Source organism: Pseudochaenichthys georgianus, chromosome 13, assembly GCF_902827115.2.
Source record: "Pseudochaenichthys georgianus chromosome 13, fPseGeo1.2, whole genome shotgun sequence".
Taxonomy (NCBI): Eukaryota; Metazoa; Chordata; class Actinopteri; order Perciformes; family Channichthyidae; genus Pseudochaenichthys; species Pseudochaenichthys georgianus.
The window spans coordinates 1,414,611-1,437,675 of record NC_047515.1 but is presented as its reverse complement, the minus strand read 5'-3'; the positions used below and the strand labels follow the sequence as shown (position 1 = coordinate 1,437,675).

At 43.9% G+C, this 23,065-nt stretch overlaps 1 protein-coding gene across 5 annotated transcripts in view; it reads left to right on the top strand.

Moving 5' to 3' along the window:
* The window catches only part of LOC117457382 (sodium/calcium exchanger 2-like), a 220,193-nt gene that overhangs the window by 183,927 nt on the left and 13,201 nt on the right, over positions 1-23,065 (top strand). For all 5 annotated transcript variants that reach the window (XM_071205299.1, XM_071205300.1, XM_034097444.2 and 2 more), the window contains 2 exons: positions 6,344-6,447; positions 9,109-9,126. In XM_071205299.1, the coding sequence (XP_071061400.1) occupies positions 6,344-6,447; positions 9,109-9,126 (122 nt within the window). The remainder of the gene's footprint in view (positions 1-6,343; positions 6,448-9,108; positions 9,127-23,065) is intronic.

Here is a 23,065-nt window from a genome sequence, read left to right as displayed (position 1 = left end):
CGGATTACAACAAGTGAATGGAATGATGTTTGGCGATTAGGCCCCGGTTTGCAGGGTGATCATTCAGGAGGGGAAAACCGCTCCGATGAACCCCCAAAAGAAGTGAAGTATGAAGTACTGAGATGTGAAGCATTTCTTACCTTACGGGCTGACTGCGGAGATCTATGGATGAAATGAGAGATTAAGGCTGCGGCCCCACGAGGACGAAAACGGCTAAACGCATAGGATTAACGCAAACGCAATCGCAAACGGCTTCCGTCCACATGCAATAGTTATCCGGATAGTGTCTGCCCACACGAGACCGCTCCGTTTAGCTCCAACCGCTGGAGAAGCTGCAGTACATATGCAGAGCCTGTACGTGGCGCTGTAACTTCCTCCAAAAAAGCAGCGAAGAAGCATGGTTGTCATGGTTGCCCTTCTGTTTATTCTCCGCGGTGGGGGCCGAGGGAACCGGGCAGAGTTTTTCGCCAGTCAGCGTGTATTAAAGTTGAAATCTTCCGGACAAAATTATAAAAGTGCCGGTCAAAGGTCTTCTTTGTTATTTATTGAGCTTTAAAACAAATGAATAACGACTCTATATATTATAATGATAAAATACACGGAGCCTCTCTTTTTCCTCCCTCTCTTCAGACAGCGTCAGTGTCTGTCTCATGCAGCAGCTCATCCAGTAATCAGTGACCCGGCCGACTGTAAAAATAAACATATTTATAACTAGTTTAGGGAGTTTGAGAGGTAATTAAAATAGCTAAGGGTGATGATCTGACTTGAAGTGTGTGTTTTGCTGCAGCGGGAGGAGCTGCAGGGGAGCAGAGCTGCGTGTCTCCGTCCTGTCAGATTAGACTTCACTCGCGAGAGAAAGATAAATAATCTGAATTCAGGATGCAGTTTACTTTGACGTGGGGGTGAGCAGCAGAGGTGGGGAGAGGCGGGGCTATTGCCTCATCATTATTGCTGTAGATGTTGCACAAACAACTGTAGCATGGTCAATAGCGTCCGGAGCACGATAGCAACTCTGCGATCCGCCATTGTTGTTGTTGTTGGTGGCGAAACACTTCAGCACTGGCGCGGGGTAAGCGGAGGTGAGCAGAAGAGGTGGGGAGAGGCGGGGCTATTGCGCAATCACTATCAGTGATCTGAAAATGTCCGTATAGGGCGCACACACGGAGCCGTTTGACCCCCCAGAGAGTGGCGTATGCATTTATATCCACCTTGGGACCCGTTGTCGTTTCCTCAGTCGTTTAGTGCCATATTCGGTCGTCCTCGTGTGGCCAAACGGTCTATATGACACTAAACAGTAACGCAAACGGCCGAATTCGTCCTCGTGGGGCCGCAGCCTAACACAGGGACATGATGAGAATGCCGGAGTCTTAATGTCTTTCATTTTTGTAAAGCACTTTTGAATGTGTTATATTTTATGAAAACATTTAAATATTAAGACTACATACAAAATAGTGGGAAAGTAGAAGGTCAATGATATAAATATAGAATAGAAAATATCAAGAAGATACTCAAATGATATCTAGAATAAAACAGTTTAGTGCCTGATAGGAGGATGTGCTAACTAATAAGGCTTTATTTAAACATTAAAGAATACTTTAGGTTAAGGTCTTCTTTTAAATAGGAAAAAAGCTTTGGGGGTATCTATCTACAGATAAATATTAAGCCTGACAAAGTCTAAATTGCATGGTTTGTTTTGGAACTTGACAATCAACTTTCCTGCAATGTTAACTATGTTGAAGCACTTATTTTAACTGATATTATACACATTAATTATAATCTTATGTATATAGATAGTATAAGAAATGTGCAGAATACGACAGTGTAATGGTGGAAGTATACACACATTGATAGATGTCTTGTAATGCACTGTTGAGGAACCTGTGACCCAAGTTTTTCATTCATTGCATAACTACACTGTTGTGTATATGCCATGTCAATAAACCTTAGAAAATCTTGAAATCTTGAAAGGGATGTGCAAAATAGCAATTATATACAGTCTTTAATGAACTATTAGAGAATAACGAGTAATGAATATGCTTTAAACGGATCTGCAGATAAATATGTAGTCTTCTCAAGCACCAACTATCAAATATCTCTCCTGATTGTTGGCACTTGACAATCACCTTCACTGAATTTCATTCAGGTGTAACTAAAGTCTGATTTAAGGGTTGTTTATATTTCACATCATTAATCCAAATCTGTAAAGTAACTCAAATAAATGTAGTGGAGTAAAAATACCAGGTTAACCTTAAAGAAAGCCCTCAGGATTATAAAAGACCACCATCACCCCAGCCACAAACTGTTCTGTCTGCTGCCGTCTGGCAGGCGGTACCGCAGCATCCGGACTAAAACCACCAGACACAGAGACAGCTTCATCCCACAGGCTATACGATTATTAAACACCTGAATTTAGAAATAACATCCATAACATTCATCTGGCTGCTACTTCGAAATTATTGATCTAATATATCATATTCCAATCACTTGTAGACTCTTATTGCACTATTTCACTATTTTTTCTGTGTAGGCCTATCTGTTTTATTGTGTAGCACTGTTGGAGGAGCCTGTGACCTAAGGGGGGGGGGGGGGGGGGGGGGGTATGACACGTTCGATTCCTGTTTTGAATAGTGTGCCGTCGATGGGTTTCATTCCATGTCAAAGTCCTTTTTGACGCTCTGTGTAAACTTCGCACACTGCCACTCCAACATCCAATCACAGAGGTTGAGGACTGATCAGGGGTTTGTCAAGCTAAGCACATGGTGTAGTCCCAAACGATAGCTGAGGATTCTGGGTAGTGTAGTGTCTTCGGCCATCCTAAAACTCCGAAAAAACATTTGTTTCTCCGAATCGAAGGGGGAAAATACAAAAGCATTGCACACAATTCAAACCAATCAATGTTGTGTAATTAATAAGGACAATCTGGTGTTTTTTAGTCGATGAGTAGTGCAGATATCACTGTAAAATCAATCGACAGTAAGGAGAATTCTTACTTCCGGGTGTAAAATTCTCCGTTATCCAATGGGAATGGACGCTCGTAATACAATACAGGGGACATGATCATTATCTTTTAAATAACGTTAACTAAAGGGAACAATCTATTTGACACAGCTGAAGCTCTGGCCTTCCTTAAAAACTAACTAATTTAATAAAAATCACAGTTGCATTACACACAATGCACTGTTTTTTTAGAACACAAATTCGTAACTAATGTAATTTTACATTCTGACGAAAAATACAAATAATTATGAATACAAATAAAATAAAAGAAGCCTCCCGTGAGTTACTACATGCTATAAAGTAGATTTAAAAAACGTTGTATGGAATAAAAGCTCACTGCGGGACGTTGTAGAAATGCGTGTGTGCACCACGACAAAGGAGCCTCATTCACTTTACATTGGGGTTGTTTGCGTGTTGCTGACACGCAAATGTAACAAAGTTTGTGAGTCCACCACGCAATGCGGTGTTAAGGAGTCGTGGTGGAGTCACGCATTCTGGTGAGATCGACCGCACCTTGAAACACTTATACAAGTCGGGCACTAAGAATCTGTTATTGTGTAGGAAACGGTTTAATGCCGCAATGATAGTGACTGATTAGCTCGGTTGCTAAGCAACATCACCTGTAGGATGCTAGAGAACCTTAATGACGGTGTTGTGATGCCGACGGCGTAAATCCATACTGAAACGCGTCGCTAAGAGATGGGAAATAATTATCGGCTGCTTATGTGACAGTCGGACAGTGAGTGCTTAACGGCGACCGCTGGCGTGTGAGTTAACAGTGGAATAAGCTCCGGTGCACACGCACTGCAGCGGCGTTAATGCCGCTGAACCACATGATAACCGATGCATCACGGCATTCTCGAAAAAGTATAGTTTGAAGAAGTAGTTCTGATTGAATCTGGCATTAGTAATGCATTACATTACTTCGTACGCAAAGTAATACGTTACTGAAGCTCCATACTGTAACACGTTACCCCCAACACTGCCTGGAACTCACCTTAACCCTGAACTAAAGGTAGCAATGCATATTGTTGAACTTCCTGTCGGCTCCCAGACCGTAGTCGAGGAAACAGGGGGGAAGGACTCTCTGTCGTCTCCCAGGGCAAAAGCAACGCGCTTCGGGTTCAATAACCCACTTTATCGGAATGACTGAAGAGAGGCGAGCTCTTCTTGGGAGGTCGTTGCATTTATTTAGCTCTTCTGTTTCGCGAGATTCACAAGATCACAGACCTATCCTTTTCTGCTGCCTCGTTTTACTTTTAGAAAACATATATCCTGCTCGCTCGCTCTGCCATACCCACGCACACATGCACGCGCCACACCCCTCTCTTAAAGGGGTAGCGATCTCACTCGGCATGACCCTAATGTCATACCAATATAACGAACATCTCGTGAATTTGTTGCAACTGCCTCTTGCCAGCGCTACCCTGAAGCCTGTTTTAGAGGTGAGGCGCAGGAAAGAGAGGCGAGAGCCTGGCTGTGCAATGGACCTGCTAGCCGCCTATGATGCACTTAGGGTCCAGTAGTGACTACTGAGCCGGGAGGAGAAGCAGCTTCAATGGGATGTGGCTTAAGCCCTGCCTGCCTGGGTTGTGGTTGAAGCCAGAAATGGGTAAGCTTCACATGCGATGAGGGCCCGTTCCGCGTGAAGCCGGAAGCGCCGCATTTGAGCGGCCCTGATGCCAGTGATGCCCTCTCGAGAGACTGAAGGCGTGCGTCAATTGTTTGTGTGAAGTAGGCCATTTCCATTAAGCCGGAGGAACTTTCGTGGAGTCCGATTTCCTTGTCTTTTCCTCCCGCGTCCGGGTTTGCAGGGCGGCCGGCTGGAACACCTGAAATGACGACTGACGGAGAGGGAAGAGCAGATTTAAAGGGGTTAGTGGGTGCGATGATTGGCCAGCTGGGGAGTAACGCCCCTGATCACTTAATGAGAGAGGAGAGAGTATTGAAGTGACGTGTAACACCAGAGGATATTGGTCTTCCTGATTGAACTTGCGCTGAGCTACATTTGTCAATTTAAAAGATCATTTTGCCAGTCAAAAAAGAAAAAAGGGTTGTAATACTGTGAAGTAACACATTTGTTTGTGTGAAACGCTTAATGAACTACATCTCTTTGACTACCCTCACTATCACCACAATGAAACACGTCCAGAAGAATGTCATGCAAAGCTGCCTTCCTGCCTTCCTTTGGTTCTCTCTGAACTGCCTGGTCTTTTTAATGTTTAATGTCAACCGTTTGTGCAGATAGCATGAAGTAGAAAAGATCGGCGATCGCCAATGCTAATGTAGCGTTAGCATTTCTCCCCCGGGCTTAAATTGTTTATTATAGAATGATCACACCGGTGTGACAGTACTCTTCAAAGGGTTCACGAAATATGACTACTACTCTTACTGTTTAACATTTTGGGTTACTTAATTTTACTTCACGTTAAGGCTAATAAAAATGACAAGGCTGTAATGCTAACTAACGTGCTAGCTACTAGCTAGGTAGCTAACTTGATCCAGCCACTCTTGGTCCTTTCATCAGACGGGAAGCGAAAGAAAGAGCAAGACCCATTGCTGGTATGATAACAACCTGGTACTAAGCACACAGGCATCTTGTTAAAGTTATCTTATCTTAGCCAGTGCCATATAGATAGATTATATCTATATGGCGCTGATCTTAGCTATCTCTTAGTGGAGGAAAACAATTGTGACATCACTTACGCGACTCTGGGATTTGTAGTCTTTCTAGTTGCGTATTTTTCATAGTGTTATATTTCAACAGTTTTACAACAAACTGTGACTTTTTTGACATGGAAATTATTTTTTAAGATCATATGTGTAATTCATGGCACAATTCAAACGGGATCGAAAGATACGTTTTCTCTCTCCATTGACTTCAATACGTTATTTTTCGGAAATAAGGTCCCATGGACCGGAAGTAGATAGGCGTGACTTCGCCACTCTATAGTTTCATGTCTTGTTAATAAGTGTTATTATGGTAGAATTACTATTCTTGTGGTACTACTGCCTTATTAGGCCCATATTGAGCAGAGCATATTAAGACCAGAACTCATGGACAACAACTTCCTTACTTGCAATAAATAAGCACTAATTAGAGGGTTATTGAGGAAAAACTCTCAACTAATGGCTTATTACTTGTAAAATATGGTCATGCAGAATAAGGCGTTAATAAGTGTTTTATTATGACTAATAAAGAGCCAATATACTGCTAATATGCATGCTAATTAACAACTAGTTGATGTTGAATTTGTGTAACTTAATATAAAGTGTTACCGAAATGCAAAATACTTCTAAGTTTGTCGTTAATTATTTTTGTTTCTGTGTGTGTGTTTGGATGCAGTCAGACTTTCCAGGTGAGGATCATTGATGATGAAGAATATGAAAAACATGAGAACTTCTTCATAGTTCTGGAGGAGCCGCGCTGGCTGAAGAGAGGGATCTCAGGTATGTCCCTGCAGGATGTTCATTTGATCTCAAGGTCAAACTTGACTTACCACAAACAAATCAAGAGGAGTAAACAGGAAGTTGTCATGGGAAATGACCTGGACAAAGACAAATACTATAGCTTTTCAGAAAGTCTCTTTCCATTGCAAACAAATGTGTATAAAACTGCAAATATATAATTAAAAAGACATTCCTTTAAAGCAGTTTTCTTCAGCATGAAAGTAATCCAATATCAGTTGTATGTACATCCCTGGGCACATGACAACATGAACAGTTAAGTTACAGAATAGCAAATTGGGCATACTTTTTAATCATTACAATTTGCCAAAATGTAAACCAATGGCACAAAAATTGTAGCCCACAGACAACTCATTGATTTCAGAATACTTCCTAAAACCCCTAAATTATGATAACTAGCTTCAAAATGTAGACGATAAACGGTCTGCCAAGTCACAAACTATGGAGTCAGATTTGGGTCAATATTCTAGCACGCAAAACAAGCTACTCACGAGCGGAAAATGTGCTTTTACACGCGCATGAAATGACCCTCGCGCGCAGATTAAAGTGTACAATATATATATTAATTAATTTTATATAAAACAATATATTTTTGAGTGGAAAACTGCTAGCTACTGTCTGCTGTATGCACCTCCCTTACGAAATGAACTATAAATGAACTATAGTATTACTATAGTATACTATAAGAGTTGTATAGTGTCCTTTAGTAAGTTTGTAGTGTTCTGTAGTATTTTTCATATTTATTACTATAGTTTTTTCTGTAGTGCCATTTGATTAGCTATAGTAGCCCTATAATATTTCAATAATACTATGTATCTAGATCTTTGTAGCATTCTTATATTATTTTAAATGGTATAATATAATAATGTTTCTGTAGTTGTTTTTTAAACACACTATAGAACACTCCTAATAGCATGATATTGTCATAGTGAATGCATATTATTACTATAGTGTATTGCACTCCTAGAATTAATGTCGTTTTTTTATATCAAATTAATTGATATATATATATATATATATTAGCTGTACACTTTACGAATATAATAGTTTTTTATGGACAACTTTACCATTCAATCTCGTCCAACTGATCTTGCAGCTGTCACTCCTCAGCTCTTGGTAGTTCAGGCATTCATCAAACCTGGCAACTCCGGGCTTCCTGGCAGCTGTCAATCAAAGTCCAGTGGCTCCGCCCCAACGTGTCAGAAACTTTTCACGCACGCATAGACGGACTCCGCGAGCGAGTGAGGCTGACACTCCCGCGAGCGAGCAAGAGGGCTGTCTCTCTCGCGAGCGAGCGCATAGCCGCTCGCGGGGGTTTAATCTGCGAGCGAGGGTCATTTCATGCGCGTGAAAAAGCACATTCTCCGCTCGTGAGTAGCTTGTTTTACGCTCTAGAATATTGACCCAAATCTGACTCCATACAAACCCTCAAAGTACACCCTGTAGCGAGTAAAACTCTAACACAGAAAATACCTGTCTATGCTGCCCCAGAACACCTCGTTGGAGATTTCTCTTTTTCCATTTTTTTCTTCCTGAGTATAGTGATGTAACGACCACGTAGACCAATACGTGGAGCTCACACACACACACTCACTCAGCCTTATCTTTTCTCAGCCGCGGCTCCGTGGATCTCCACTCACAGTTCGCCACACACTCACGTGTGTGCTCAGGCTGAGTTCTGCTGTGTCTCGCGGTCTCGCAGACCCCACGCAGCAACCAGGAAGCGACACCAGTAACCCAGCTCACACTGTCCGCTCCTCGAGCCCCAAAGGGCGGACCAGCGAGCCCCGTAACGTCCCCCCAGCACGGCCCCCAGACCCCACGCAGCATTCTCATCTGATTCTCATCACTGGTGTCATTTTCTGGTTGCTAACTCCATTGTAACACACAAACACTGATGTTCCGCTGTAATGGTGGTAGACCAATCAGAGCACAGTGGGCTCATAGGGGGGGGGGGCAGGAGCTCCAACAAGCCGTGTAGGACAGAGAGTGAATACACAGACAGAGATGCTGTTTGAGAAACCAATGTGAGTTTGGAACATTGAACAATGTAAATCTATTTTAGTAGACCTCAACAATGGAATTATGATCAGTAGAATTGGCCATGACATGGGACCTTTAACAAGAGTGCTTACTTTACAATGTAAGTGGAACTTCGTGATGTTTCATTGCTCATAGTAGCACCTGCTGAGTAACAAGATGACATTTGCCCAAGTTTAAATTCTTGCTCTTCTAGTTTGTCTGTTGTGCTGTGCTGTGGCATATGGGTTTCCTTTTGCCTTTTATTCGGTTTGTTTAGCTTGTTAGCTGCTTCAATTACAAACACACTCACACACACCTGAACCTCCTCCTTTCTTCTTTGTGTTTCGGAAAAAAAAGTCACAGATGAAGAGAGAGGAGTGTTTATTTGGATTTTTGAAAGCTTGTCTTGAAGTCAGAGAGATTAAAAACCCCAGCTGTCGGACAGAGGCTCACTCTGAGAGTGACGCTCCAGCTCAGTGATCACACAGGAAGTCTCTAAATAGTGTTTGCACTTTCATCACAACATGTGGAGTGGAGTTTGATGTATTATTAGATGTTGCTGTCAGGCAGAATGTGTGTTATTACTAACTGCCCCCCCCCCTCTCTCTGTCCTCTCCACAGCGCTGCTGCTCAGCCAAGGTAAGAGCATCTGATATTCCTCGTGCTGCAGAGTGAAGCTCCTGGCTTCATTTCATTTGTCAGGAAATCTCAGTAGGGCTGAGGGTAATGGTTACAGCTCTCTTGTTTAGTCGACCAACAGTCTTTATTGGAGCTTGATTAACCGAGAAAAGCTCAACATCCTCATACCTGGAAAACAAGGAGCAAGGACATTTTTGCAATTTGTTCTTAAAATATGACAAACAATTATTCAGTTTATCAATATATTTGCTGAATATCAAACTAATTGTTTCAGATTGGCTTCACATTGGCTTCACATTATCACAACATTATCATCACCCTAACCTCCGCTGAAGTATTAGTGAGCTGTAGTCTGACTCATCACAGCATCAACACGTTCAGAAAGAGAAGATACAAAAGGCACTTTCACACCGGAGTACTTTTCTCCCCGAACTAGGCCGATAGGGGGGAGATTTGGTTTCACACCAAAAATCTAATTCAAATCAAGTTTTATTTATATAGCACATTTTTTAAATGATTTTTGGTTGAGCCAAAGTGCTGTACATACAGTAAAAATACTTTGCAATAAGGACACTTTATAACAAATACAACAGCACAGTTTGTGCAGAATATCAGTATGAGAAAAACGACACCCTCTGTCCTTAGACCCTCACATCGTACAAGGAAAAACTTCCGGAGAAAACCCACAGTTTAAAGGGGAAAAATGGGAGAAACATCAGGGAGAGCAACAGAGGAGGGATCCCTTTCCCAGGACGGACAGACGTGCAATAGATGCCGTGTGTAAATCGAAGAGATAATACATTTACAACATAGGTAGGTAGACCAAATGTTTGGAAATGCATGTGTCTATAATAAGAAGATGAATCCAAGAGGATGTCAGCAATCTTGTGGGAGCCATCAGGGAAGTATTATGGTGAGAGTCTGGAAGGACCGCAGAGACAGGTTCAGCCACGACTCAAAGTCCAGGACTCAATCCAGGACTCAGGATAGAGGATCCAGGACACACGACCACAGCAACAGGATTAGCCTCGACTCAGGATCCCGGCGTAGATATCGACACAAAAAAAGAAATTTCGGGGAAGCTGGGTTAATCGAAACATGAGAGTACACAGGTACAAACAGCCAGAGAGACGGAGTAAGGTGCCCCCCCCCAACAGTCCAAGCCTATAGCAGCTAAACTAACGTGTCTACATACAAGCACTCCCTTAGGATAGGTTGAGGGAAAAGGGTAGCAAGTAAGAAGTAAGAAACAGAGGTGGAATACGGTCGTAACACTCCCCGGCCGGAATAGGCCACTCTGCAACCGGTTACCCTCTAATGGCGCGTTTCCACTGCAGCGGGTAGCTCGCTTTAAGCGTGCCGAGCCGTGCGGGCCCGTTTTTGGTTGCGTTTCCACTTGAGCTAGTTTTGGCCCGAGGCTACTTTTTCACCCTTTTTCTGGCCCGACTAAATCGTGGTTCTAGGGCCAGGAACAACCAGGCTGAGTCGGGCTGAGTATGCTAAACTAGAGAGAGAATCGCTGGCAAGGGGGCTACAACTACAACAAGATGAACATATTTGACGTGATTTAATTATAATACACGTTTCAAAATGATGCCGAAGTAACAACATACTGATACCGGTTAGTAAAAACCATGAATTAATGCTTTGACAAGTCTGCAGACAGACGGCAGGCGAACAACCCTTTTAAAATACGTGTTTTCTAAATGTAGCTTGGCTAAGCTAACGTTGTATATGCTCCGACCGTCCACACTCACAACAACGGCCTATACAGACATAAATAAACCAGCGGCTGTATTCTCCATGACACAGGCAGTCTGTGGTTTGTACTTGTTTAACTTTTGTCTAGTTTCTGAACAGATCTGAGGAGCTGTGAGCTCTGAGTGCTAAGAGCTAACGGCTGTGTTGTTTTATGGGGCGCTCATTGAAGATGACGTCACGGCTCCGCCTACACTGCGTTACTATAGTAACTGCCCCAGTTCCTAAACTGTAATGGAAACGCAGCAATAAAGTGAGCCGGGCCTAATAAGGCCTAACCAAACCGAGCGAGGCCGAGCGAGGCCGAGCGAGGTCTGCAGTGGAAACGCGCCATAATAGAACCTTGAGAGGTCAGAGAGGGGAAAGGTGTTGGATAAAGAGAAAATAGAATCAATAGATTACAGGAATAGAGAGTATGAGAAGTAGAGAGAGGAAAGATTTAGAAGAATGAGAAGTAGTAATGACCTTAGTTTTAAATATAAGATCCAAGCTTTTAGGATTTAAGTGAAAGAGCAAGAACCAAAATGTAGGTAAAGAGGCCAGCGTATCTACGTCAATGCACTCTTAGTAGATTATTCTATCAACTGTAAGCTTTATGAAAAGAAGGTTTTAAGCGTAATCTTAAAAACGGATAGGCTGTCTGCCGCCCGAACACAAACTAGAAGCTGATTCCACAAAAGTGGAGCTTGATAAGAAAAGGCTAGAAGGCCAGAGAGAAGAAGTGAGTTTTAAGTGTTGATTTAAAAAAAAACTAATGTCGGGGCCGACCTCACATGGAGGGGCAGAGTGTTCCAGAGCCTGGGGCCAGCCGCTGTGAATGCTCGGTACCCTCGTGTTTTGAGCCTGGTCTTGGGCACTACCAGCAGCATCTAGTCAGCCGACCTTAAAGCTCTGGCTGGGGTGTAGCGATGGAGGAGTTTGGCTATATAGGCCGGAGCCAGCCCATTTAGGGCTTTGAAAACAAATAAAATAAGTTTTAAATCAATTCTGAACCGAATTGGAAGCCAGTGTATTGAGGCCAGAACTGGGGTGATGTGGTCACGCTTTTTATGGCCAGTGAGAAGACGCGCAGCTGCGTTCTGAACTAGCTGCAGGCGTTTAATTGAGGCCTGGTCCATACCCACATACAGAGCGTTGCAGTAATCCAGTCTCGAGGTAACAAAGGCATTAATGACCCTTTCTAGGTCTTTAAAAGATAAATACGACTTGGTTTTGGCCAGTAGTCGTATTTTAAAAAAGCGCTATTGAAGATCACTCCAAGGTTCATGACAGAGGGGAGGATGTTTTCATTGAGGGAGCCCAGAATATCAACCAGGGAGGCTGGAGGCTGGGGTCCAAAAAAGATGACCTCAGTCTTGCTCTCGTTGAGGTTGAGGAAATGTTGGCTCAGCCAGGATTTGATCTCTGTTAAACAGTCCATCAACTGCTGTAGTGAGTTGGCATTTTGATTGAAAGGCAGATAGATCTGTAAATCATCGGCGTAACAATGGAAGGGGATATTGTGTTTTGTAAGAATTGAACATGTACAATATGTACAGTAGAAAAAGGATGGGGCCCAGGATAGAGCCTTGGGAAACCCCACAGGTAAGAGGGGCTTTTGCAGAGTAGAAGGCACCTAGCTGCACTGAGAAGCTTCGGTCTGTCAGGTTGGACCTGAACCATGCAAGGGCAGAGCCTGTGATGCCTGCGGACTGTTCAAGACAATGTATGTGTGTCGGTTAAGAGGAAAAAGTGCTTGTTTTTTTTGTTATTATTACTATCAGGGAATGTACAACTAAACCATGGACCACCCAGCAGCAGTAGTAGTCAGATAGCTACTCCTGCTCATTTTAATTCTAGATCTGGGTTGGGATTCATTCACTTAAATGTGCGCAGTCTGTTACCTAAGTTAGATTTTGTCCGCATTTGGACGAGCTCGACTGATGCTGATGTCATTGTCTTATCAGAAATGTGGCTAGATAAATCTATTTTGGCCTCTGACATCTACTTAAATGGTTATAGTGTATATCGTACCGACTGTCCTAAAAAAAGGTGGTGGCGTTGCCATTTATGTGAAAAATAAGTTTTGATACCAAGATGGTTTCCAAATCTATTAGTAAACAACTAGAATGTTTAGCTTTAAATATCAAAGTAGCAAAGGGTCAACAGGTCATGGTGGTGGGCTGCTACAGACCCCCCTCAGCTGTCAAGGACTCTTTATCTTCTTTGGCAAAACTTTTATCTCTACTTGACTACAAGGAGATAGTGCTGCTTGGTGATTTTAATTGGGACTGGTTAACTTCTGTGTCAGAGGATTTTAAAAACCTTTGTATCTCTCTGAATGTTACTCAGATTGTAGACAGTCTTACTCGCCCTAACATTAAGTCCCCTAATAAATCCTCCCTAATTGATCTCATTTTAACTAATATTCTCCCATAAATACTCATCTGTGGGAGTATTTGCAAATCATCTGTGTGATTTACTGTGCTGTAGCCACAATTAGGGACACAAGTCCTAAAGGGTAAGCCTCGCATTATCAGTAAGAGAGACACAAAGCATTTTGTGGAGCAGTACATGATTTTGATTGGGGTAAAATCGATCTGTGTGCTGATGTAGAAACTGCATGGTCTTATTTTTATCTTGGTTTTATGGAAATTATAGATCGACATGTACATTTAGAGTGAAGGGACAAGACAATCCTTGGTTTTCTGCTAATCTGTCTAGTCTCCTACATGAGAGAAACAAGGCCTGGGCAAAGGCTAGGAAATCAGGCTCAGAGATAGAGTGGCTGCGTTTTAGGCAGCTAAGAAATAGCTTCACATCGCAAATCAAAAGTGCTAAGTCTAAGTATTATCTGTCAGTAACCACAAAGAACCTGAATAATCCTGGACATTTTTGGAAACCCATAAAATCGATATCCACCGGTGATATCCGTAATGAGCTACCTCCGTGCCTCACCACAGCATCTGGCTCTATATCGGACAGGGCTACTATGCTAAATTGCTTTAATGAGCATTTTGTGTCCTGTGGCTCTCCGTTTGATTCTGTCACTAACTCTGCTTCTGTGAACACCACAGTATGTGACTCTCAAAATGTGTTTTGGAAAACCCTTTTAGTTTTACTCCTTTTATTGTTGATGTTGTTCATGAAGCATTAACCAAGCTAGATCCTAAGAAACCGGCTGGTCTGGACAACGTAGAGCCTTTATTTTTAAAGATAGCTGCAGATTTTATTGCTCCACCTCTCACTACTCTTTTTAACCTCTCCCTCAGCTCAAACACAATTCCAAAATTGTGGAAGTCAGCGTATGTCCTGCCTCTACTAAAAGGAGAGGAGGCCACCTTATTAAATAATTATAGGCCCATCTGTAAATTATCAGTTCTGGCTAAGGTTCTTGAACGCTTAGTGAGTGAACAGGTAAAGGTGTTTTTATGTACAAATGACATCCTGTCTAAACATCAGTCAGGCTTCAGAAAACAACACAGCACCATCACTGCCACAATGAAAGTGGTGAATGATGTGGCGAGTATTTTAGATAATAAGCAGAGTTGTGCAGCTCTATTTATTGACCTGTCCAAAGCGTTTGACACCGTCGATCATCGCATCTTAAAGCAGAGGCTGGTCAGTATTGGCCTATCCAGCAATGCATGCAGTGGGTGGTTTGTGAACTACCTCTCTGAAAGGTCCCAATGTGTTCATTTTGATGGGCTGTCTTCTGAGTGGTTAAACATTGCTAATGGTGTTCCTCAAGGTTCTGTTTTAGGACCACTTTTATTCTCCATCTGCATCAATAGTTTAGGTGAAAATGTCGATGGAGCAACCTTAGATTTTTAATGCGGACGATACCGTGATGTACTGTGTAGGTCCCTCCATTCAGGAGGCTGGTGTTGAATTGCAAGCAGTTTTTAACATTATTCAGGCTCAGCTCTCTGAACTAAAGCTTCTTTTAAATGTTGATAAAACCAAGGTAATGCTCTTTTCTAAAGCTAAAAAGACACCAGAGCCTGTTGTAGATATTGTAACTACACAAGGAATAAAAATTGAAGTGGTTACCTGTTACAAATACCTTGGTATCTGGCTTGATGCTTGTCTCACTTTTAAACGTCATGTCAATAACCTGCTTAAAAAACTGAGGGTTAGGCCAACCCTTGAAGCCAGGAAAAGGCTAGTCACTGTGACCTGTGACCTGTGCTGGACTATGGGGATCTGGTCTATATGAATGCACCTGCCCATTGCCTGGTCAAGTTAGATGCTGCGTATCACAGTGCACTGAGATTTGTGACAAACTGTAAAGCATTAACCCATCACTGTACCCTGTATGCAAGGGCTGGTTTGCTTTCACTAACTACGGAGGCTCAGTCACTGGTACATTTTTATATACAAAGCCATGTTAGGGAAACCTCCATCTTACATCTGCTCCCTGATCTCACGGAGAATTGTAAGTGGCTACTGCCTGAGATCGAATGCTGTGGTTTTATTAAATGTGCCAACTGCTAGGACTGTCTTAGGGAAGACAGCTTTTAGATGCGCAGCTCCTCTGTCTTGGAATAGTCTGCAATTGAAATGGAAACTGAGCAATCTGGTGCCACTAAATGTTTTTAAAGCTTGCTTGGATGCTAGTCAATCGGAAGCTGTTGGTACCTGCTCATGTGGATAGTTATTGTAAATTGTAATCCCTGTAATGATGATGTAAGATGTTCTTTTTGTTGTTCTGTTTATGTTGTTATGTTTCATGTGGAACCTACTCGAGCAGGTCTCCCTTGAAAAAGAGATCAATGATCTCAATGGGATACACCTGGGTAAATAAAGGTTTGAAATTAAATGAAATGAAGCCGTGACAACAGGATGCTATGGTCCACAGTGTCAAAGGCAGCTGTCAGGTCTAACAGCACCAGGACAGCTGGGCTGCCTGAGTCGGCGGCTAGGTGCAGGTCATTAAAAACTCTTAAAAGGGCTGTTTCAGTACTGTGCATGGGTTTGAAGCTAGACTGAAACTTTTCATGGATTCCATGTGTGGTTAAGAAAGACTGCAGCTGGATGTAGACTACTCGCTCCAGGGCTTTAGATAAAAAGGGTAGCTGGGAGATGGGCCTAAAATGTGCGAGAATGGAGGGGTCGAGATTTTTCTTTTTAAGTAGTGGCTTGACCACGGCATGTTTGAAGGCAGCTGGGACTAGGGCTGCACGATATTGAAAAAAACTGACATTGCAGTTTTTTGTTCCCCTGCGATATATATTGCGTTTTTTTTAACCGCAGGCTCGAGGGCGAAGACCGCGGCTCTCAGGGGGCCGGGCTCGAGGGCGAAGACCAGACAGCTCCGGAGGCCGGGCAGGACCCGGTGTCGGCCGAACCGGAGCCAATGGGACAGGCTTTGGCAAGATCCCCCACGGAAGAGGACCAGGAGTTGGCAGGACCCCCGGCGAGACAGGTGATGGTGGGGCCTCCAACGGAACAGGACAAGGGTTTGGCAGGACCCCCGGCAGAAGAGTTGTCGGCGGGACCCCCAGAGGAACAGGACATAGGATTGGCAGGACCCCCGGCAGGAGAGTAGTCGGCGGGACTTGAGAGAGGACTCGAGAGGAGACTCGAGAGGAGACTTGAGAGGGGACTCGAGAGGAGACTAGAGAGGAAATTTGAGAGGGGACTCGGGTAGGAACTTGAGAGGGAACTCGAGAGAGGGTTTGAGAGGGAACTTGAGAGGGAACTTGTGTCGGTCGGTACGCCGACAGGACTCGGGGAGCTGGCGTCGGCTGGAGAGCCAACAGGAGACGAGGTGCTGGAGTCGGCCGGTACGCCGACAGGACTCGGGGAGCTGGCGTCGGCTGGAGAGCCGACAGGACTCGGGGAGCTGGCGTCGGCCGGTAAGCCAGTCCTGGAGCCGAAACTGGAGTCGGGACCATGGCTACTGGGGCCGGAACCATGGCTGCTGGGCCCGGTACTGGGGCCCGAACCATGGTTGCTGGGGCCAGGACTGGGGCTGGAACCATGGCTGTGTGGGCCGGTTCTGTAGCCGGAACCATGTCTGCTGGACACGGAACCGGAACACGGAACCATGGCTGTGTGGGATGGTACTGGAGCACGGAACCATGGCTGTGTGGGCCGGCACTGGAGCATGGAACCATGGCTGCTGGGGCCGGAACCAGGGCCGGAACCACGACCGCTGGGGCCGGAACCATGGCTGCTGGGACCGGCACTGGAGCCGGAGCCGCTGGAGTACGGGCTGGAATCCTGGCCTTGCATCTTCCAGAGACCTTTTGGAGGCTCCGTGGACCTCCAAACGCCAGACGGGTTCCTGAGAAAAGGTCTGAGGCTGGAACTGGAGCTGCTGGAACCGGAACAGAGGCCTGGACCATGGCTGTGTGGGCCAGGTAATCGAGCAAGGAAACATAGCTCTGCGGGCCGGTACTGGTGCATGGATCCAGGGCTGTGGATACCGGAACTGAAGCCGGGATCATGGCTGTTGGAGCACGGGCTGGAATCCTGGCCCTCCGTCTCCTAGAGGCTTTTTGGAGACTCCGTGGACCTCCAATAGGACAGTAGTCGGATCCCAGGAAAGGGTTAGAAGCTTGTGACAAGTCTTCAGGGCTACTTGTAAAAGTTTGTAGCCACTCAGGCAACAAGCTCCTGGCCAGGGCTTGAGGCGTTATTCCAGGTGTAAAAAAATGTACTCCAGAGAGTACCCAAGACATTCCGCCTGTGGGGCCAAAACATTAAAATCTGCTGAGTCCAAGTTTGGTTGGTTCATTCTGTTACGATTGGGTGAAGCAGGTAGGACTCAAATGCAGAATTTAACGAAAAGCGAGCTTTATTAAATAATAAAAGCTGTGGCAAACAAAAAGGCAGTATCCAAAATATCTAAAACAAATGAGCAGCACAAGGAACATGGACCGTGGAATAACATGGAGGGGAAACAATGAACCGACATGGAATACAGGGGAAAACTAGACTAAATACACAGAAGGGTAATCACAGGACAAGACACAGCTGGGCAGGGGAGGGAGAAACACAAGGGCAACAGGTGAACAATCAGACACACCAGGGAAACTAACGACAGGGAGGAGGACCAGACAAAACACAAGGAGGAAGACAAAACACTGAATGAACAGACTTACAAAACCCATAACCAGACAGACAACACTACAACCGTGACATAAACCTAGGAGTGTGACCCACACCTTAGATTTAGTATTATCGTTTGGACTGTCTGTCTCTGTGGATGAAATCTGTGCAGCAACGCGTATCTCAGACCATTTACCGGTACTGTTTACAACCTCGATCCCTTCCGCAGGAGTCGAATAATGTGCCCCTGCGCGTCGTCTGCGTTCAATTAACCCCTTGACTGCCTCACAGTTTTCTGATGTTTTTAATGCTTCTCCGATCTGTAAATTAGAGGTGAACTGTGCTCTTAGTGCGGATGAGCTTATCTCCATGTTTAACTCGACATGTACACTAATACTGGATTCTGTTGCTCCTTTTACGCTAAGACGCACCAAAGTTCTCTCAGAGCCGTGGCTCAATGACTGTACTCGTGCTCTCAGACGCACCTGCAGGCATGCAGAGAGAAAATGGAAAATCGATAAACTCCATGTCTAGAAACTAGAAATCCTTCGTGCTTGCCTTTCCGACTACCAGGCGGCAGTCAAAGCAGCCAAAACAGAGCACATTTAGAGAATGTCTGTGACTACGTTCCACACTCCGGTCAGGATAGGCCTCTCTGCAATCTGTTACCCTCTAATAGAACCTCGAGAGGTCAGAGAGGGGAAAGGTTTTGGATAAAGTTTTAAATATAAGTTTTTAGGATTTAAGTGAAAGAGTAAGAACTCAAATGTATAGGTGAAGAGGCACAACGTATCTACGTCAATGCACTCTTATTAGATTATTTTATCACTATAAGCTTTATCAAAAAGGAAGGTCTTAAGCACACTTAAGCAAAAACGGATAGGCTTTCTGCCGCCCGAACACAAACTGGAAGCTGATTCCACAAATGTGGAGCTTGATAAGAAAAGGCTCTGGCTCCCATTGTACTTTTAGAGACTCTAGGAACCACCAACAACCCTGCATTCTTGGAACGCAATGCCCTAGTAGGTCAGTAGGGTATAATGAGTTCTTTAAGGTAAGATGGCGCCTGCCCATTAAGGGCTTTGTAGGCGAGAAGAAGAATTTTAAATTCTATCCTGTGTTCTATAGGGAGCCAGTGTAAGGCAGCCAGAACAGGAGTAATGTGATCCCTTTTCCTAACTCTGGTTAGTACACGAGCTGCAGCATTTTGAATCAGCTGAAGCGACTTTACTGACTTCTTGGTACTCCCTGATAATAAAGAGTTACAATAATCCAGCCTTGAAGTAACAAATGCTTATGATTCCTTATAATATTGCCTAGCGGAAGCATATATAGTGTGAACAAAATAGGTCCGAGCACTGAGCCCTGTGGCACTCCATGGCTAACTTTGGTTTGCGTGGGAGATTCATCGTTGACACATACAAACTGAGAGCGTTCAGATAGATAGGACCTAAACCAGCCTAAAGCAGTTCCCTGTATGCCAACTAAGTGCTCTAGTCTTTGCAATAGTCCCTAGTTCGTGCGAACCATTTCACCCTAGATCCTCCCTGCTAGTGAGGTAGTACTTTCCTGGGGAGGAAATGGTTCGTGGGTGTGTCGCAAACCACGCCCCGTAAATTCCGAAAAGTTTTGTGAAGCCGCGATTTTATTTGCTCGCATTAGCCCAGCGCACCAACGGAGAGAGACTAACTTATGGCAACACAAAAGAAAACATGGGAGCGGTGGAGTGATGAGGAGGTGTCTGCGCTTCTGGCGATTTACTCGGAAGACGCGACCCAGCAGCTTCATTTGTCAGAAGCATTTTCACAGGTGATTAATCGCCGCAGCGAGCGTTACCTGCCACTCTGATCCACTGACCCCCCCCCTCACACACACACACACATACACACACACACACATTCTTACACAAACAGAAAGTCACAAATAAATGCGGCTTAATTTTTCTAATCCTCCCTCGGGGACTTATTCCGGTGAGAACGCGATCTACTAGGACAGTTCGAGGGACTAAAGAGTTCGGGGGGAACAAGTACCAGGGACAAGTACCGGACAAGTACTTGGTGCGAAAGCGGCTATTGAGCCTGAATCAGTCATTCTGTTTGCCAGAAAATAATATTAAATGCACTACAGTTCATCTGTTTCACTTTTCACAACATTTTGAAAAGACATAAATTCAGAGCTATAGCCACAGAGTCTGTGGTTACGAGGTTTCAGCCTGAATTACTCATTCTTAACACCATTTCTTCCTAACTGGGGACTTTACTTCTATAAGTCGTAATAACAATGAACCAGATCTGAACCCAGTCCCCTGAGGTATGACAGGGAGAGCCACTGGGGAGCAGAGGTTATTTGTTGTTCATGTGATCTCCGCTCTGTGAATGTGAGCACAGCACAATGGAACCGTTCGGAAATAAATATTTGCAAATGAGTTGGCAGCCACACACTGAGCTGAGTGTGTGTGCTGATCAGATAGATCCTGTGTTAAGACTCTACAAACAGCCAAGGCTTGTAAACCTACAGCAGCTGCTTCTATACTATGATGTAAAATATTTACTAATATATCGATATCAAATATATTTGTAGTATATTTTTCTGAGGTAATTCATAAACATGAGTAGTGATTTGCAGATGGGGATTGTTTGGGGATTGAACAGAGCAAGAGTGAACACTGAGTCCTGGATGTGTTCATTTATTTAGGGCAGCTGGATTTATATCAAGTCTTCCTGCAAAGGAGAAGAGGGGTCACCTCCCTGCTTACTGGCATCCCGCTGATTTAAGTTCATATTAGTTTTGAATGGGAAGTCCTCTTAGCATAATGACAAAGCAGAATATAGGTCTGAAATACGTTTTTCCAACAGCAGCAGGGGAACGCCAAATCCACAGGAAATGAGATCTGCAAATTACAAACCAACCCGCAGCCAGAGCGGTTTTTAGTACCAGTAAAGAAGATTTATTTCCACATTGAGCACAAGTCACCAGCATCATATTATGTCATTAAAACTTTCACACAATTCTAAATGCTTCTTTGAGGACAAAGCAGCTGAGCAGCCCTGAGCCATGAAGAGTGTCAGCGAGCAGGTAGCCCTGAAGCATCATGGTCCTCACTCACAGGGGGGGGGGGCACCTCTTCAAAGCCCGTCCTCTCGTGAAGTTTGAAAGACGCTGCTCGGAGGTGGAACTAGTGTCAATGAATACTGCAGGGACGGTTTCCATCTGATGCTTTACTCCTACTGTACTTTTATAATTACACACACAGAGACACTGTCTCCAAAACTCCACGTCTCTTCATATGAGAAAATGAATGAATGGCTAATCTCTTTGTGGACCACGTAACCTCCCTTTTTGTAAAGAGAAGAGGCGTTTGAATCCCTGATTAGCGGAGTTTCTCAGTTAAATCTCTAAGAAGAACTCGGCTACTTGCATAATGGATCAATACCACAAACTGGCCTCCTGTCAGCATTAATCCCCTCTCTTTTAAGTTGCTTGGAGCTCTCTATCTCTCTCTGTGATACTGTATCGAGGGCCAGGAAGAAAGTGGGGGGTCGATATGAAGAGGCCCAAGGTTAAGCTTTGTGTACAGTGTAGCCTCACCTCGTAAGTCTGCAAATCCTTCGAACAGGAGAAAGAGGTCCAGCTCAACAGAATGACCTTCCCTTACAATTGACTGTATTTTTAAATATGTTTTGAAGGAAACACATTCTCTCCTGGATTAATGTTTGGACACATGGTCAATGTTTAAACTTTTTGAAAACAATTATAACAATGCAACAAAAGCAGTCGGTTAGGTTTTGCCAAAGATTGTGTGTTGTTTTTTTAAGTTGACCTTAGTTTTCATGCAGGACACAAACAGCGGTGCACCTTTACAGAGCAGCAGGAGGCCCCACAATATAACCTCCACCTGTGAGCACCAATCATACAATGTGTTCATGGTCAAATATGTGCTCATTTTATTTAGCGATAAATGTAGTATTTGCTTCACTCTGCTTTATGTCAATAGGCGCATTCACACCGCGATACTTTTCCCACAAAGGTTCATCAGAACTTAGTTCATCAGAACTCTTTAGTTCTCATGAACTAAGTACAGATCGCGTTCACACCGGAATAAGTCCCTGGGGGTGGATTAGGCAAATGAAGCAGCTGACGTCACTTCTTCTTCTTCTTCTTCTTCTTCTTCTTCTTCATTCAATCAATCAATGTTTATTTATATAGCCCAATATCACAAATGTTACATTTGTCTCAGTGGTCTTCACAGTGTGTACAGAATATCAGTATGACAATACGACACCCTCTGTCCTTAGACCCTCACATCGTACAAGGACAAACTTCCAAAGAAAACCCAGTTTAAAGGGAACATGGGAGAAACCTCAGGGAGAGCAGCAGAGGAGGGATCCCTCTCCCAGGACGGACAGACGTGCAATAGATGCCGTGTGTAAATTGAAAAGATAATACATTTGCAACATAGGTAGTCCAGATGTTTGGAAATGCATGTGTGTATAATAGGAAGATGAATCCACGAGGATATCCATCCAGGACCTATGATCCAGGACCTCAGCCACGACTCAAGATCCAGCGCTCGCGATCCAGGACACAGGACCGCAGGATCATCCATGACTCCGGATCCCAGCGTATATAGACACCAAAAGAAAGACATTTGGGGAAGCTGGGTTAATGGAACATGAGTACACAGGTATAGACAGAGAGAAGGAAGAAGTAAGATGACCCCCGACAAACTAAGCCTATATCTTATAGTTTTTTAAGTAATCACACAACTGTTTTGCGACCGCTTTCTCAAGAATTTTTGAGAGGAACGGAAGATTAGAAATAGGTCTATAGTTGGCTAAAACCTCTGGATCGAGGTTGTGCTTTTTAAGAAGCGGTTTTATCACTGCTACTTTGAATGATTGTGGAACATAGCCTGATAATAAAGACATATTCATAATATTTAATAAAGAAGTGCTAATTAATGGAAAAACTTCCTTCAACAGCTTAGTTGGAATTGGGTCTAACATGCACGTTGATGGTTTAGAAGAGAGAATCATTGAATGTAATTGTTCAAGGTTAATGGCTGAAAAGCATTCTAGTTTACTATCTAGTGTAATATTAGAACTTACGTTTCCGGGAGCTGTTGATAACACTATACTGGTCA